The 15,240-nt window shown below is 39.0% G+C and overlaps 1 protein-coding gene across 3 annotated transcripts in view; it reads right to left on the reverse strand.

The window, feature by feature from the left end:
- Positions 1-362: 362 nt before the first annotated feature.
- The window catches only part of rab6ba (RAB6B, member RAS oncogene family a), a 50,003-nt gene continuing 35,125 nt past the window's right edge, over positions 363-15,240 (reverse strand). For all 3 annotated transcript variants that reach the window (XM_046050564.1, XM_046050563.1, XM_046050565.1), the window contains exons 5-8: positions 15,009-15,120; positions 10,407-10,500; positions 8,880-8,946; positions 363-2,822 (exon numbers count right to left, since the gene is read on the reverse strand). In XM_046050564.1, the coding sequence (XP_045906520.1) occupies positions 2,758-2,822; positions 8,880-8,946; positions 10,407-10,500; positions 15,009-15,120 (338 nt within the window). In that variant the 3' untranslated portion in view covers positions 363-2,757. The remainder of the gene's footprint in view (positions 2,823-8,879; positions 8,947-10,406; positions 10,501-15,008; positions 15,121-15,240) is intronic.

Here is a 15,240-nt window from a genome sequence, read left to right on the forward strand (position 1 = left end):
TGTTTTGCTTGGTTCGATCACGTCTGTAATCTTACCTCGACCGATTGCTGTGGCAGTAGATAGACATTTCATCCATTATTTTTAGCTAATTATTTATACAGGCAACATGTTTTGCATAGCTTTATCAATGTCATGTTACTTAGTATGTGATTTTACTATCTTTTCAGGGTTTAATCAAACTATTCTCTAAATCTGTGCCTTGTGAAACAAGTCAATAAAGACAACAGAGTAGTGAAGTTAGAGTAAAAGAGACTCTTGGTGTGAAACAAAACAATAGGTGGACAGGTAGAAGGATGAACGATTGATACCTCAGATACTCACCCCGTTAAAGAAATGTTCAAGAAAAATGAAAGGACTTCTGCTTGACTTTGGTAATAAGACATCTTTATTAATCATTTGGAGAGACATGCTAGATCTCTGTACAGTGTGAATGGAGAGCCAGCTCTGGACTGATCAGGTCTGCTGCACAGAGCTGTGACAGAACATACACCCACCCCCACCCCACCCCGAAATGGCCATGGCCTCCATCCTCAAATGCAGACCCCTGACATGCAGACATTCGTTGCATTACTTGGTCCATTTCCAGGGAATGTTTAAACAGGGCTTAAGGAAACAAAGGTGTACTCTACTTTAATATATAAGGGGAATAAATACAAAGGAACGTCTAACTGATTAATCTTTTGTCCTCATTTAAAAATACAAACCCAGCTGAAAAAGTGCTCTCTTTACAAGGCTGTGTGGTTGGTAATGAGAGCAGTACATTCCTGTTTCCAGATAATAAATAGACAGCAACACAGAGGGTTGATACAATATTACTTTTTTTTGCATTTCGAGGGATTATAACTTGAAAGGGCGACCTGTCTTTGTCATTCCCAAACCCAGAAAAGGGTGCGTTCCAGTCAAGATCTCCTGTAATATCTAAACCAACTCTGTCTCTTAGTATTTTTATTATTATTATTATTATTTGGCTCATTATGTGGGTTAGAAAGGTTCACTAGCTTTCACAAGAGTGCTCACCTTTTTGGGCATGTGTGAACGATTCCTAAATGTTCTAATCTACTCTACGACACAGAACTCCAAATGTTTTGGAGATAAAGTTGTTGTTTTTTTAATCATGTTTCTAAGACTTACTTCGTCACTCTAACTCTAAAACATGTTCTTAAAAAGTGCAGAACGATTTCACTTCAAAGACGAGTCAAATCAATGTAGTGTTCTCAACACTGGCTGACCTCACCACCAGTACGTTATGATACCTGGCTCAAAAAAAAAAAAATAAAGAGAGAAAAAAAAGGGCAAATTTTAACAACACTGCAACATTGCATAACGCCAACGTCAGTAGTCTGTTTAAACAAAAGCAGCAAAGAAAACCTCATCTCAGTGGGGACACGTTACAGTGACAGTTTCTATGACAATCAGAAAGGTCTTGAATTAAGTGGCTGTACATTTACAATGAAGCTTTTCATAACTTCATATTAACCTGAAAGGTCTACATGTGCAAATTAGTCGTTTGTCAGGAATGAAACAATGCACTGATTTACAAAGTTAAAGGTCTGTTTTGGTCACAGAACCTGCATTAAAGTCTACAGATCACCGCACAGGGAACTTTGTGTTTATGTCCCGCTGTGACACAAGGCAAGGGCTTTGACTCGCCACTGCTCACTTACAGCATATGTGCAGACTACCGTAATCACAAACTACCAAGATATCACACAACGCAACAGCAGATGTCATATTGTTGTGAGTGGGGAGAGTCTATGACAGCAACAAAATGGTGATCTAAATGGTGCCGCAATGTGGCAAGAACAACACGACTTGGCAGTGGCCCTCTATATGACTGCATTCTAACGTTGCCTATACAGAAAGCATACATTTACACACACGCACGATATTCTGATGTCAAGTATACAAATCCAGTTCAACAGTTTTCATAAACCAAAAAGACTGGGACTAGTCATTATCAGAGTGCATTAAGTCACTGGTGTAATGTTACCATTTACATATTCAAACTTGTGTACACTGGTAGACAGTACCTATGTTGGAAAACTAGGCATGCATTACATACTCAAGATGTTACTGTTCAGTTTTTCCTGTAACATCTGGAACACAAAATTATGGATCCCACAGGGGTTATGGGCAGGAGGGCTGTGATTGGCCCGCTGAATCAGAAGGCTGCGTTTAGGCTTAAGATAAAAAATGGTTATATTTAGGTAATAAGCTTTGAGATGGTAAAGTCAAAAATGGTTATGTTAGAGAAGTGTTCCATGTGGTTAATATTTGGGTATAATGTGGGGAGGACCTCCATTTTTGCCTGTAACAAGAGTGGGATCCACAAAAATACCTCTGAAACCATCTGTTCAAATCAAGCTCTCAAATACAGAGCTTAGATGTTTGCATCTTTTAAAAAAACAACCTTTCCAGAGAGACTTCCCTGAATTTACAAAAATATACAAAAAAGAAACTGGGGAAACTTCCTATACTACTTAAAAAAAAATGTTTCCACATATGCAACTTATGGGATTTTTTTTCACATCTTTCTTTTTTTTTTTGCAAGTTCTAAGACTTTTTGGCAGTTTCATTAACAAAGTAGGCTACGCTACTTTAGAACCAATTTCACATATTGCTAGTTCCAACTGATGACCAGTAGTCAGGTGAGGAGGCCAGATTCTCAACGTGCAAAGTCAACTGCAGGTTAACCAATAGGAAGCAACAAAACAAGCATGTGGTGTAAATGATCTTTTTCCAGGACGGTGCTGAGTATTAACAGGAACAGCCGCCTTCAGTAGTCTGGGTCTCCTGCGGTTTGTCCAACTTGATGTCGATCACTGGAGAAGAATGTTAAGGAAGCTTTGGAAACATTTTTCATATATTCATCTTATTCAGTTACATTCTGAATGGAACAATTAGCTGATATGAATATTCTGAAAAAGGAAATGCAGAGGACAGTGATGGGCTGTCATATTTCTACCATATTTCCACTCATGTCAGAACCAAAACTACATTAAGTATTTTTAATAAAGGATTGTAGTATGACCATACTACCACTAGATGCTGCTATTTCCCATGAATCTACTTATTTTCAATAAGGCATTACCAATTCTAACAACCACAATACAGTCAACACTAAATAACTGTCTAATTTATCAATGAACTTTAGCTTAATATACTGCTAAAATATAATCAGTTTATTACAGGTGAGTGGTTGCTGGGAGTAAGTATCCTAAAAATCCTCCTCTGACAAGTTATTCAGCTCAACAGGAAATTTTCTCCTCCATTGTTAGCAGGTTAATAAACTGAGAATGGATGTTGGCTGAAGTCGTTGGCACTGCTGTGCTGCAATTAAAGCTGATGCACAATGGTGTGTTAATGAGTTGCTGCTGTAAGTCAGAATGCTTTTGCACTTTTTTTTTCACAATTCAGATAAGGTGTTATACCCAGTCAGTCCTCCAGAGCATTTCTTTTATATTTTGCAAGCAGACCTCCTATGCTTTAAGGAGACCAGAAATATACCATGACTGTGTGCTTGCGAATGCTTCCATATTCTACTGCTGGTGAGTGTGGCAGCACAGCAGCAGCAGGCTCTTACTTATAATTCATTTTTCTGGTGAACATTATGCATGTATAAGGAGCGGGCCTACAAAAGCTGTGGCCTACATATTGTATGCAAGTGAGTCTGGAAACAGTCCCACTGTGGCTTTCAAATGCCCATCCCACACTTGCTGGTGCTAAGTGTTAAATTCAGCATTTGATGTGGGTGTTTTCATATTATATAGTAGCATGTCGTCGTGATGGGGTAACATTTGAAGGACAGCAAACAGATATACTTGAGCGTTCCCATCTGGAATGTGGAGGCCATATCTCAGCAGCCAACATTACCAAACCAAATGAGCCTTAGTCCTGAATACGTTAGTACTCTGGTACCATCTCCTGAACAGTGAGTATTATTACTGTGCCACTAATATATGTATTTTGAGTCATGTTCTTCATGACGTGAAGAGCTTGTAATGGCTTTTAAACAATAGATGGGTGGCTTAAAGCTGCAATGAATATCTCCCGAACATTGTTCCAAATGACCTCAATAACCAGAAATCACATGTAAATAAAACTACATCAACCTTATAAAGCTGACATGGCAAATGTGTTAGCAGTTGTCTATTCACACATCCAGCAGATACGGAGAAACATCCGCTTTCATGTTTCTTTCCAACAAATGAGTCCAATATTCATTCTAGCTCTGTTTTGGTTTCCACTAATTCCTGAGGGAAACATGTAGGTGTCTAGGAATGCTGATGAGAGGGGTGAGACTGACCCAAAGCAGTAAAGTCAAAATAATGAGCTACAGGGTGCTACAACGCTCTGTAGACCTTAGGTAAACTGCAGTTTGGTACTAATTCTCTGTAAAATAAAAACAGTGATTGAGTGAAACAGCTTTAAAAATCAAATCTTAAAAGATACCACTTAGATAAGAAAGCCAAAGACGTAATATTGGTGAGTCCATCTTGCTCCGGGAAGAGCAGGCTAAGTCATTGTTATTTCTTCAAGGGACAGCACAGGAACAGCATATACCTGACAGCACGTCTTAGGGTGATTCTATGGGGTCTCAACTGTTTTATGATTTATACTGAAAACATGTAATGTTCACTTGTCAACTTTAACTTTAACTGCTTCACCAGAACACAACACAGTGATAAACATGAGATCAATCTCACTTAAAAGACATAATAATCTAAACCACAAAGCTAATTGGGACAACATTGTTTGAAATTGTATTGAGCGAGCGTGCCGCAGCTGGCTGCAGAGAGACTGCCAGTAATCCTTGCGGGCAATTGTGCCCCGTCAAAGTATGTTCAAAAGTGCTCGTTTCTGCCGCTGACAGGCTCAGATTGCTACTACAAGCGCCTGACAACATTATGGAAAGGATCCTTTTTTGACAGACCTTTTTTGAAAGAGTAAGATCAAACCCACTTGTCAAACCCACCAGACTCCCACAGTAATTTTACCTCTCTGGTCTACCACTGCCCCGGTGGTTAGTTTGTGTTATTGTGTGACTTTGGTGTTTTTCACCCCTTAAAGCACCAAAGTCACACAATAATATAAAGTAACAAAAACAATAAAGTCATTCAATAACACAAACAAATTATTTTACCGAGGCAACAGTAGACCAGCAACTCCCATGTTCTGTGAGGTAAAATTACTGTTTTTATCAATGGAGTCTGGTGGTTTTCATGAGTGCTATAGCAACTGTTTGTGGTTAAACAAAAAATATGTTACTCTAAAATACATCTAGCTCTGTAAGGATCCTTTTAATTACAATCTGAGGCTGTCAGCATGCATGCTTCCTCAATACTGAAACAATTAAGATAAATGTTGTCACATAGAGAAACACATGGGCAAAAGGGTCAAGGTTGAAAAATACTGAAGTTGCTCTTTAATGAAACCAACCCTGATTGATAAAACTCATTCTAAACACAATTTATTAACAAAATCATGGAGTGGCACATTTCTTTGGCTACCTTTTTCAAATCAACATGAGTCTGGTTTGATTAAATTTGTTTTATGACTCTGTCATATTAATGTAAATGCCCAGCATTTGATCTAGGTCAAGAACCCTCTTCACATTCTCTCTCTGCAGACCTGCAGTGGTAATAACACTCAGTGACTGCAGGAAATTGTTCTCAGAGAGAGCAGAGGACTGTGATCTGTAGGCTCTGACATCCACCATAAATCCTTTCCTAACCTGTCCGTCCTTAATTTAAAACTGGCAATTAAAGGGAGCAGAGAGTCTAATGTGAATGCTGTTTCACCTACAGAAATTAACAAATGTAGGACCTTTTCTCTGAAAGAAACACACATTGAACCATAGTGAGAAAACTTAAACTTCTTCCTTTGTTGGTTTTCTGTCTAGAAATACATTTCAGTATACAGTCCATGAATGCTTGCTTAACTTGAAGAAGTTATATAATATTCTGTGCACCATGCTTATTAAAAGTGCAGGTGCACTTTCAGGCTATCTGACGCGTGTATGTAACCTAAGCCTGTCTCTGTCGTTCCTTCAGTAAAATCAATAGTATTCACAATGCAATAACAGAGGAGCTGCACCATTAAGTGACAATGTCAGCAGAGGCACAGAGCTGCTGAGGAACTGTCATCACCTGCCATCCATCACCACACCTCCACCATACACAGCTCACTCCCACATCCATTATGCCTCATTAAAGACAGAGATTAGAAACAGGAAGAGAGATAAGGGTAATTGGCTGAATGCGGGTGATGCATTATAACCAGGACATATGGCTGACTGCAATAAAAAGCAAAGGGGTGATCTCATCAGTTCAGAGGGCTGTTGGATTACTGAGTTTATTACTGAGGCCGTGCAGTTTGCAAAGGCTGGACAGTAAATGCTGGGTGGGCTATAATCAGAGAAGCACAGGGAGACAAATGGAGGCATTCCACCACTACACCAAGGTCAGCATCTGATTTATGTTTAAGTTAGAGCAGATTAATGCTGCCGTGTTGATCTGGACACCCTGTGAGACAGCTTCACACTGAAGGAGTAACGACAGCGCTATATGCACATGGCGAAATCAAAGGCAATTTCATAGTTCACCCACTGTTACCATAGAGATGGCATCCTACTTTGTGTGTTGAGGAGAATGTGAAGGGCTGGTGCTGTCAGAGGAGCAACAGTGATAACATCAAACGCCGCTGATTTACTGTATATACACAAGAAACATGTCTTCAGACTTAGTTTTAGTTGTAGCAACATTCAGGAACAAGCAATTGAGATTGATGACAGCAGAAGTATTGTATACCTAGGTCTATTTAAGTGACAGGTCTTGTTTACCTAGGATTTTTCTCTAACGAGTTTCATTTCAGCTGCCAGATCATATTTTGAAAATGAAAAAGTCAAGTACAGAACGGGTTATTTTACAGGAGGGGTTCACATTTTTTCATTCTTAAAACAATCAGGTGCCTATATATCCATTTCTAATGCGATTTGTCCCCCATCACTCACATTGGCAGTAGGAAGGGAGTTAGGAAGGGATCTCTGAATTGTCAGTATGAACAGAAGGAATTATTACAGCATGTAAAAACATTTTAAATGTACATATGAGTGTTGTTTTAAGACATACTTGAAAAAATGTGAACCTATCCTTTAATGACAGATATAGCACCATTGAACCAGAGGTTTTCGAAATGTGAGCCCCCCCCCCCCCCCCCCCCCCGGTGCGGAGGTAGAGGCGTGGAAGGAGAGAAGGAGAGGCAAAGATATTGCATGAGGTGACGGGGACAGGTGCATCCTGGGACAGGAAGTATCGGAGTCATAAAACAGTGACATGATTCACATATTTTTAGATGGAGTGCAATTTCCCGAGAACTTCATTAGAACATCCCAGATGTCCATCGCAAATAAACATCCACATCCATAAACATCCATAAGTTAGAAACCACAGGGAAAAGACTTTCCTTATAACTCCAGAGCTTGCCTAATAATAATTCCATTTTTACGTTGTCTTCAGTATCAAAGTAATCCAGTGACACCTGTGTGTACATTCATCAGTGCATTACAAACAGGATCTGCTAATTGCTAATTCTGCATACTAATTTACTTTTAATCACATTTTCCAAACTGTAAAGAAGTATTGGCAAAAAAAAAAGCAGTTGTGTGGGAGCCAGTGTCAAACTTCAAAAACATTTGATTTGAACTAATGATTTCCAAGTTTTTTTGTCTTTTATTAACATTTTATTAGGATTTTAGGATTATTTTCTCTCTACGTATTATATAATATATACATAGTCTTTGTATGCATGGGCTGGGATAGTCTCTGTTGTTAGGTTCTTTATATATGTGTTTTATCTGCATTTATTTTTGTATTCTTTCCCTTTAAAAGAAATAAAATCGATAAAAACTTTAATAACACAAGAGGATAACTGTAGGGGTTTAAATCAAAAGAGCTAAAAAGCTTTATTTGAGAATGAAAACAATCAAAAGTAGAGTGCAGATATATTATGCGTGGAATGCCTCTTAAAACTGAAGACTATAAAAATCATCTAAAAGAGTGAGTGTGAAGTGTAGGCCGCATCATTGTTAACCACACTGGATATTTTTACAGATGTAAAAGTCAATGCGAGGAGCCCAGACAGCCTGAGGGCTCTCTTTAGTTACTGATGAAAATTACAACTAAAATCTATCTCAGCTGCTGTACTTATCTCCTTTGACATCAGGGATAAACATGTGCCTCTCTGTGTTAGCAATTAATCTACAGAGAGCACACTGAGTCAAATCACAAATAAATTCTACACTGTGCGTATGTTTGATTCTAATTTGCAAGACTGAAAAATAATCTAGGATACTCTCAGTAGCTGGGGGATATTTCAATTATTTAGCAGTATTAAATGCTACTTCCTGAAGAATACAATGTTAGAGGCTGCAGCTCCTGGCAAATCTTCCACAGGTGGAGCTGTGACATGCTCAGGCGACAGCAGCAGATATGAGGTGCCAGTTAGCAGAGTTGTTTGCAGCCGCATCACAGGCTAACAGATAGCTGGATGTTGACATTCCTGTCGCTGCTGTAAATGAGCAAATCTGACTAACCACCATAGACAAAATTGCAGGCGCCTACAGTCTAACTGGCCTCCTGCACGTCAGCAAGAGTGTCGTCCTAAAAACACATTTAATTGGAAAGGGAAGTGACTGCTGTTTAAATAGGTGCCAGTGTGCAGAGTTCACTTCTGGAACTCCTTTCATTTAAAAGCAAGCAGTGAATGATGCTATCACATCAAGATTAAAATGAGTAGTCTGTTCACATATCATTAATAAGATCTGTTTTTCATATGATGAAAAGGGGATTTTCATATAATGTAAATGAGTCAAAGGATACTCCCTTCTTTGCTTGTTTCTTGCATACTTTCCATTCCTGGAAGAGCAGCTGCCACACGCCGAAACAGCTGGAAAGAAAGAAACAAAATGAAGGCACTCTGTTTGTAGACTGAATCAGGGGTACATAACATGAACACTTTCTTTGTGTGATTTATCTAACAACTGGCCTTTCGGATACACAGTTAATTTCTGGTGACAATAGTATCCAGTGATTTGTTATCCAGATAATACCCAAACACTGCAAAACACTTTTATCCATGCAGCCATTTATTACTATTTGTTTTACTTGTATATCAACTAGGAATATACAAGAGTTGAAAATAAAAACATGCCTAAATTGATGTCATTTTTTTAAAACAACAAAAATGTCATGTTAACAGGATGATTTGGCTCATCAACAGGTAGTCTTACATTACATTAGTAATAAGTTGATAATGAAAGAGAAGCATACATTTTTCAGACTCAGTGTGTTGTGGTGACACAGCTCAACAGCGTGAACACTGCAGCCTTTGGAGGCAGTACTGTGACCTTTGTTTTGCAGGTTTCACACAACCATGTTCCATCCTGTCCAGGGTCCTGAAGAAAGGTGAAGAATAGCCTCGTCTGTTTGCAATGCTACGGGCTGCGAGAGGCGGCTGCAAGCAACACCATTCACTGACAGACACAATCCAGCTTGCCTTCATCTCACTATTTATTAACTTAACAGACAGTCGTTGTTTTCGACCACAAGCATCTGTTCAGAGACAAATCACTGTCGTTCAGCCGGACTGTGCTTTTCTTTGTATCTGCGACCCACAAATCTCTCTGAACCTCAGTTACTAATTCAATGTCACTAAAAAGGAATGAATACATGCACAATTCAGTCTTGGCGAGATGCTAATAGTGTCAGCATGGCCTCACACAGGAAGGCAGTCTCACCTGTGTTTACCTGTGCTTCTCTGAGGGGTATTTGTATGAAAAACAAGAGACCTTCAAAAAGGTACCCCATGAGGGGTTTTTGACCCTGTCCCTGTTTTGTTTGAATTGTGTGCACGAACATGTGGGGATAAAGGCATAAAATTTCAGACAGTCTCTCCTGGAAGGCATTCACGGTGTTGCACTCACATGAAAAGTGTCAAAAATAGCAGTGTAAATAATTAAAGAAAGAGAGCTCGAGAGAGAAATTCAGACCCTGCCTACACTTCTGCACACCTGGCCAATTGCCTAAAGGCTGCCAGTTAGCAAACATGGATGTAAAGCATGCATGTTTCAAATAAATAAATACATAATCAGCTTTACGAGGAAAGTGATGACATAATTGTTTCAAGAAAATCTGTGACCAAGAAACCTGTTATGTAAAAACATGAAGCTTCTGTCATGAAGAATGTTTCTTCATAAACCATGAAGTCAAAACAGCGATCAGTGGGACATTAAAATGAATACTATCGTCATTTATGGTTATATGTCCGTAATTGCAAGAGTCACTCATAGGAGGGGGGGGGGATGAAAGACTTACCATATCTAAGTACCAAACTTACTCTGAACTCACCTGTTTGACGTTATAACCCGTCTTGGCGCTGGTCTCTATGAACATGACACTCAGCTCTTTAGCCCTCTGTTCACCTTCTTCAATTGTGATTTGCCTGTGAAAAGAGGGGATTATCATCAGAACATTTCAGATTAATGCATTAGAGATCGTAATGAACTGTTTACAGAATGCAGTCACAAAACAGAGGCCGGTTTTCTCATATTAACGTTTAACAAAGACAAGTAGACACTACACAAAGACTCAGCTGAAGCTCCTGTTATTCTTGGCTAGTGAGGCTACACCAGACTTAATTAGCTAATGATGGAGAATGATTAATTACATTGTCCGGCAAGAAATTAATAACAGCCAATTTGCATTACATTTTAATGAATCTGGCAGTGATTGTTTGGCTCTCGCTGCGAGACTGTGTCAGGTGTCCATTAACACAAACAGAGTTCTGCTGACTCCACAGCCTCCGCATAGCCAGCAGGTTCGCTCAGACGACTGGCTTAAATCAACCTGCCACCGGTCTTCTGGGAAAACCATGACATCACCAGTCTGTCTTCTTTATTCCTCTCAACACAAAGGGAATCTTAGCTGTGTGCTTACTCAAAAACACCACTCTTTACTTTCAACTTACATCTGTTTGGTGTTACATCTATTGAAACATACACACCGACAAGTTATCCTGTTGTGCAAAGCACCAAACAGGGCGACAACTGATCCTCATCTCTTTAAATAGCTCCCCCTTTGCATCACAGCACAGAAGAAAGACAAATTCAGTCTTTGTAAGATAGAACAAGTAGTTTCTGCAGTGAGAACAAAAAACACTGCACTGAAGATGTATTTACATAATAACACCACCTGACAGAGTTGCACCAGTACTGCTGTGGCTATTTCTGGATGCATGCATTCCAGTTCCAACTTAAACAACAACGAGGGTTATTCATCTTCAGACAGGCAGTTGGCAAAAAAGAAATGTGGCAGCCTAGCAACATTCACGCACGCTAGCGGGCGTTTGGAGTTTCAGAGAAGTTCTCTCCTGAAACATGACGTCAGCTCTCACCACTGGTGATCACATCTCTTCAACAGGGTATGCAATTAAGGGAGCAGTGCCATTTTTATCCATGATCATTATGAACTCAATTAAAACAAAGCTTGCTTCTTTTCCTTTGCATTGTTTTGTACTGTATCCACTACAAATCTTGACTAGACCAGGTGACTCCTCCATAAAAGTGGCCTTATAATAAGTTTATGCAGGTTTAATATAAGCTTCAACACAGCACTGTATTATTTGGGTTATCTGTTTGTCTACGTTATGACTTCTTGAAATCATTTTCATATCTGATCACATCAGGCCCCTGTGAAGGCTCCAAATCGTTAAGGATGATTGTATTAAGTGAAAGTACAATAACTTAAACGTAAATGTAACCAGTTCAGTTTAAGTCCCAGAGCTGACACCTGTCGGTCTACAGCATATCAGGCTCCACTTGGCTGATGCTGCCTGGTACATTAGGTTTCCCTTATGCAGGGCTTCAGGGACTCTGCAGCACCTAAACTGTGCATACTTTAACTCCCCTTAGCACTGAGCGTTGTGAAAAGCTCAGCCACGCATGAATGAATAAACCAACAAACACCTCCGGAGCAAATGATAATCAAAATGCACCATATCACAGTAATATACATAAGTCTCTGCTTCTTCTCAGCTATGTCAAAGGTAGGGTTAGATGCACCAGTGCAGATAAAGTGAAAGACAATGTAACAAAATTGCAGCATTGACTTATTTTAAGATGTTTTTTAAAGGTCCAGCCACACTCACATCCACCTAGAAACAGATTTAAGATGTCACAGAGAAAAACACTCACTTCCAGACCTTTATCTCTCACTCATTTTGAGGGAGAGATAAAGGTCTACAATGCACATGCACTACTTATTCTTTTTCAGTTGATGCATATTTCTACATTGTCACATAGTGAATCCAAATAAAATTGACTATTTAAACCACAATCTCCTGTAGCATCACTGGAGCCAGTGAACACAAATAACAGTACATTCACTGGCATGTCCAAACACATTTGCATGACGAGTGTCAAAATGATCAATCTCAATGTCCTTTTCCTGCAATAAATGAAACAAAAAGGTAGAAAAAGTGCACTCATTTATAAGATTCACAATGATGGGTCAAGACAATGCAGTTGGAAATCGGAGTACTATAGTTAAAAATAGCCATTTTATTTTTCCGTACTGATTTGTGCAAAAAGCTGTCCGGCTCAAACAAACAGCAAAACAGCTGATTTACCTGTAACAAGAAGCCAACTAGCAGAGGACGCTGAGGTGACGTTAATATCCTTTACTTCTTTGTCATGGAACATTTTCTGGAACTTTAACTTCCGGATCCCATTATGACTGAACTAAATTGCAGTAGCAAGATAAATGACCCAGAAGTTAAAAGGTTCAGTAGTTTTCAGTTCACTGTTTTTCCTGGAGGCTAACATTTTCAAAATCATTTCTCTCAGCACCACACGTTCTTTTGACTAGCTCAGCTCGCAGGATGCATTTAGACATAACAGAAGATAAAACCTGAATTTCAGGCAACAAGCCAGCTAGTTTACAGTTCATTGGTGAGTCTTAGGTTGATAGCATCTTAAATATTCTCCTTACTACATTGTGGAAACAGATGGGACATTGTATACTGGCCCAGTCTTACTATGCCTTTGCAATCCCAATCTCAAAATCGAAAGCTTTTGCCTTTGATCTGCTGCCATGGCAGCCATGAACTTTTACTGACAGATCCAGTGAGATTCATCCTGGAAACTGCCATCCCCAGCAGTTTTCCTGCTTTCCCTTCAGTCAGTTACGGATTGAATCTAAGACACCAGTATGCCAGTGGGAATCTCTTTCTGCACCTCCAAGTTTATCCTCGACATGTTAATGCAGTAAAAGTTATTGTTACTGAATGGGCAAATAATATGGACAATAACAATGAAGTCGGTGCATATGTGCACATATGGTTACTCACCACATAAACATTATCTGTGAAAATGCTCTCCTGAACACTTTTACCAACCTGCCTACTCAGCGTAGCTGCATATTTGATAGATGGAGAAAGAACAAAGAGAAAGAAAGTAATAATAATAATAATTTTATTTATGGAGCAGCCATCTGATGCTAAGCTAAAGGACACCCCCAATCACACAACACCAAGTTAGGAAGTCTCAGAGCAGTGTCATTACTTAAGATTACAGAACAGCAACAATATGGTCATATTAATGGACCACATGAAGTGTGGTTAGCTCAGAAATCTGCTAGTAATGACAACTAATGAGTGATCTTCATGTATATATTGAGAAGTAAAGCATGTATACTCAGATATGATATTTCCTAAAATACATAACTCATGTGAGATAAAAGGTAAATATATAATAATGTGTTTAATTATAACTAATTATTTAAAACAAGACCAAGAGTCTATAGCCATGCTAGAAGCTCTGTGAGAATGTACTTAGGTACATTGGTGCATTGACATAAATCATCAGCATGCTAACATGCTAATGTTACTTTGCTAGTTAATGTTCTGCAGTGTAAACCTCACCAGACACTGTTACAGTTGTTCAGTGCTTCAACAGCCACTGCACATTTCTGCACTTACACATGAATAAAGCGAATTCATTTAGCATGTTTTTATGTATGTGTTAACTACTCTCTCTGATAAAAGGTATAATGCATCTCAAAAGACTTTGTGGTCAAATAGAGCTCTAAGAGAATCAATAAAAAAACACACAAACACCACATTAGGTGATAACAGAGGAACAGGACTTTTACATGAAAAAAGGAGGCGATATAAGAACTGACAACATTACGATTCAATTCTTCCTTTAATTTCTGCTTTTCTTCCTCTGCTGTTATGTTTCTGCTTCACGTCATTTCATTTGTACCCTGTTCCTCTAAGCATTCTCTTTTCAAAGTAATCTATCTTTCCTTCTCAGCTTTCAACAGCATTTTCTCACTGTTTCCTGATGAACGATAGTTAGATCAGCTCTATACGTACTGTATATGTATATATGAAAAATATTCCCTTGTGAACACCATTCTTGATTGCTCAAGTGTCACCAGGGGCTAAATCACTGAATAACGTCCCCAGGCAAGCTGTCATTTTCTCATTTTGAAGCAGTCAGAGCAGTATAATTGCCTAATGTCCGCTAAAAATAACCAGTTCAGCTGTATGTATTCATTTAGATATTTGATATATCATGCCTGTCTTCATGTAACATTGTGGTAGGTGGTATTAATATTAAATTCATATGGTAAAGTATTAAGGAGTTGGTCTCAAGATAATCAGTTCTGTCTCATTAACATACAGATTTATTCGGCAAGACGATGTGACAGCTAATCAAACCATCTACTCTGCAGGGGAGCCTGTGGAGTCAGCCTGATGTTTTGATCGTGTTTTGTTATTGAGGTATTGTGCTCAACTAAATGTTCCTACAGACTGACAGACACCGACTGACACTTTGCACATCACGGTTGCCATGGCGTTGAGACATAAAAGAAAACGCTGACTAAAAAGACAAAAGGTGACTGACGTAATGACGTTAGAAGGCAGGTTCAGTAATAACTACATACCTCTTATCTGCCAGGTCTGTTTTATTGCCGACAAGCATAATGATGACATCACTTCCTCTCTCTGTTCGCACGTCCTCAATCCATTTCGACGTCTGCTGGAATGAATTAACATCTGTTGAGGAAAGGGAAGAAATAACGTCTTTGACAAGCTTTGCGTATTTATCATAGCTGGCAGGAAGTAATTTGAAATCTGCTGACATAAAATGAATCAAAGAGTTTTGCATTTTATGAT

The sequence above is a fragment of the Micropterus dolomieu genome, linkage group LG05 (genome assembly GCF_021292245.1).
Source record: "Micropterus dolomieu isolate WLL.071019.BEF.003 ecotype Adirondacks linkage group LG05, ASM2129224v1, whole genome shotgun sequence".
NCBI lineage: Eukaryota > Metazoa > Chordata > Actinopteri > Centrarchiformes > Centrarchidae > Micropterus > Micropterus dolomieu.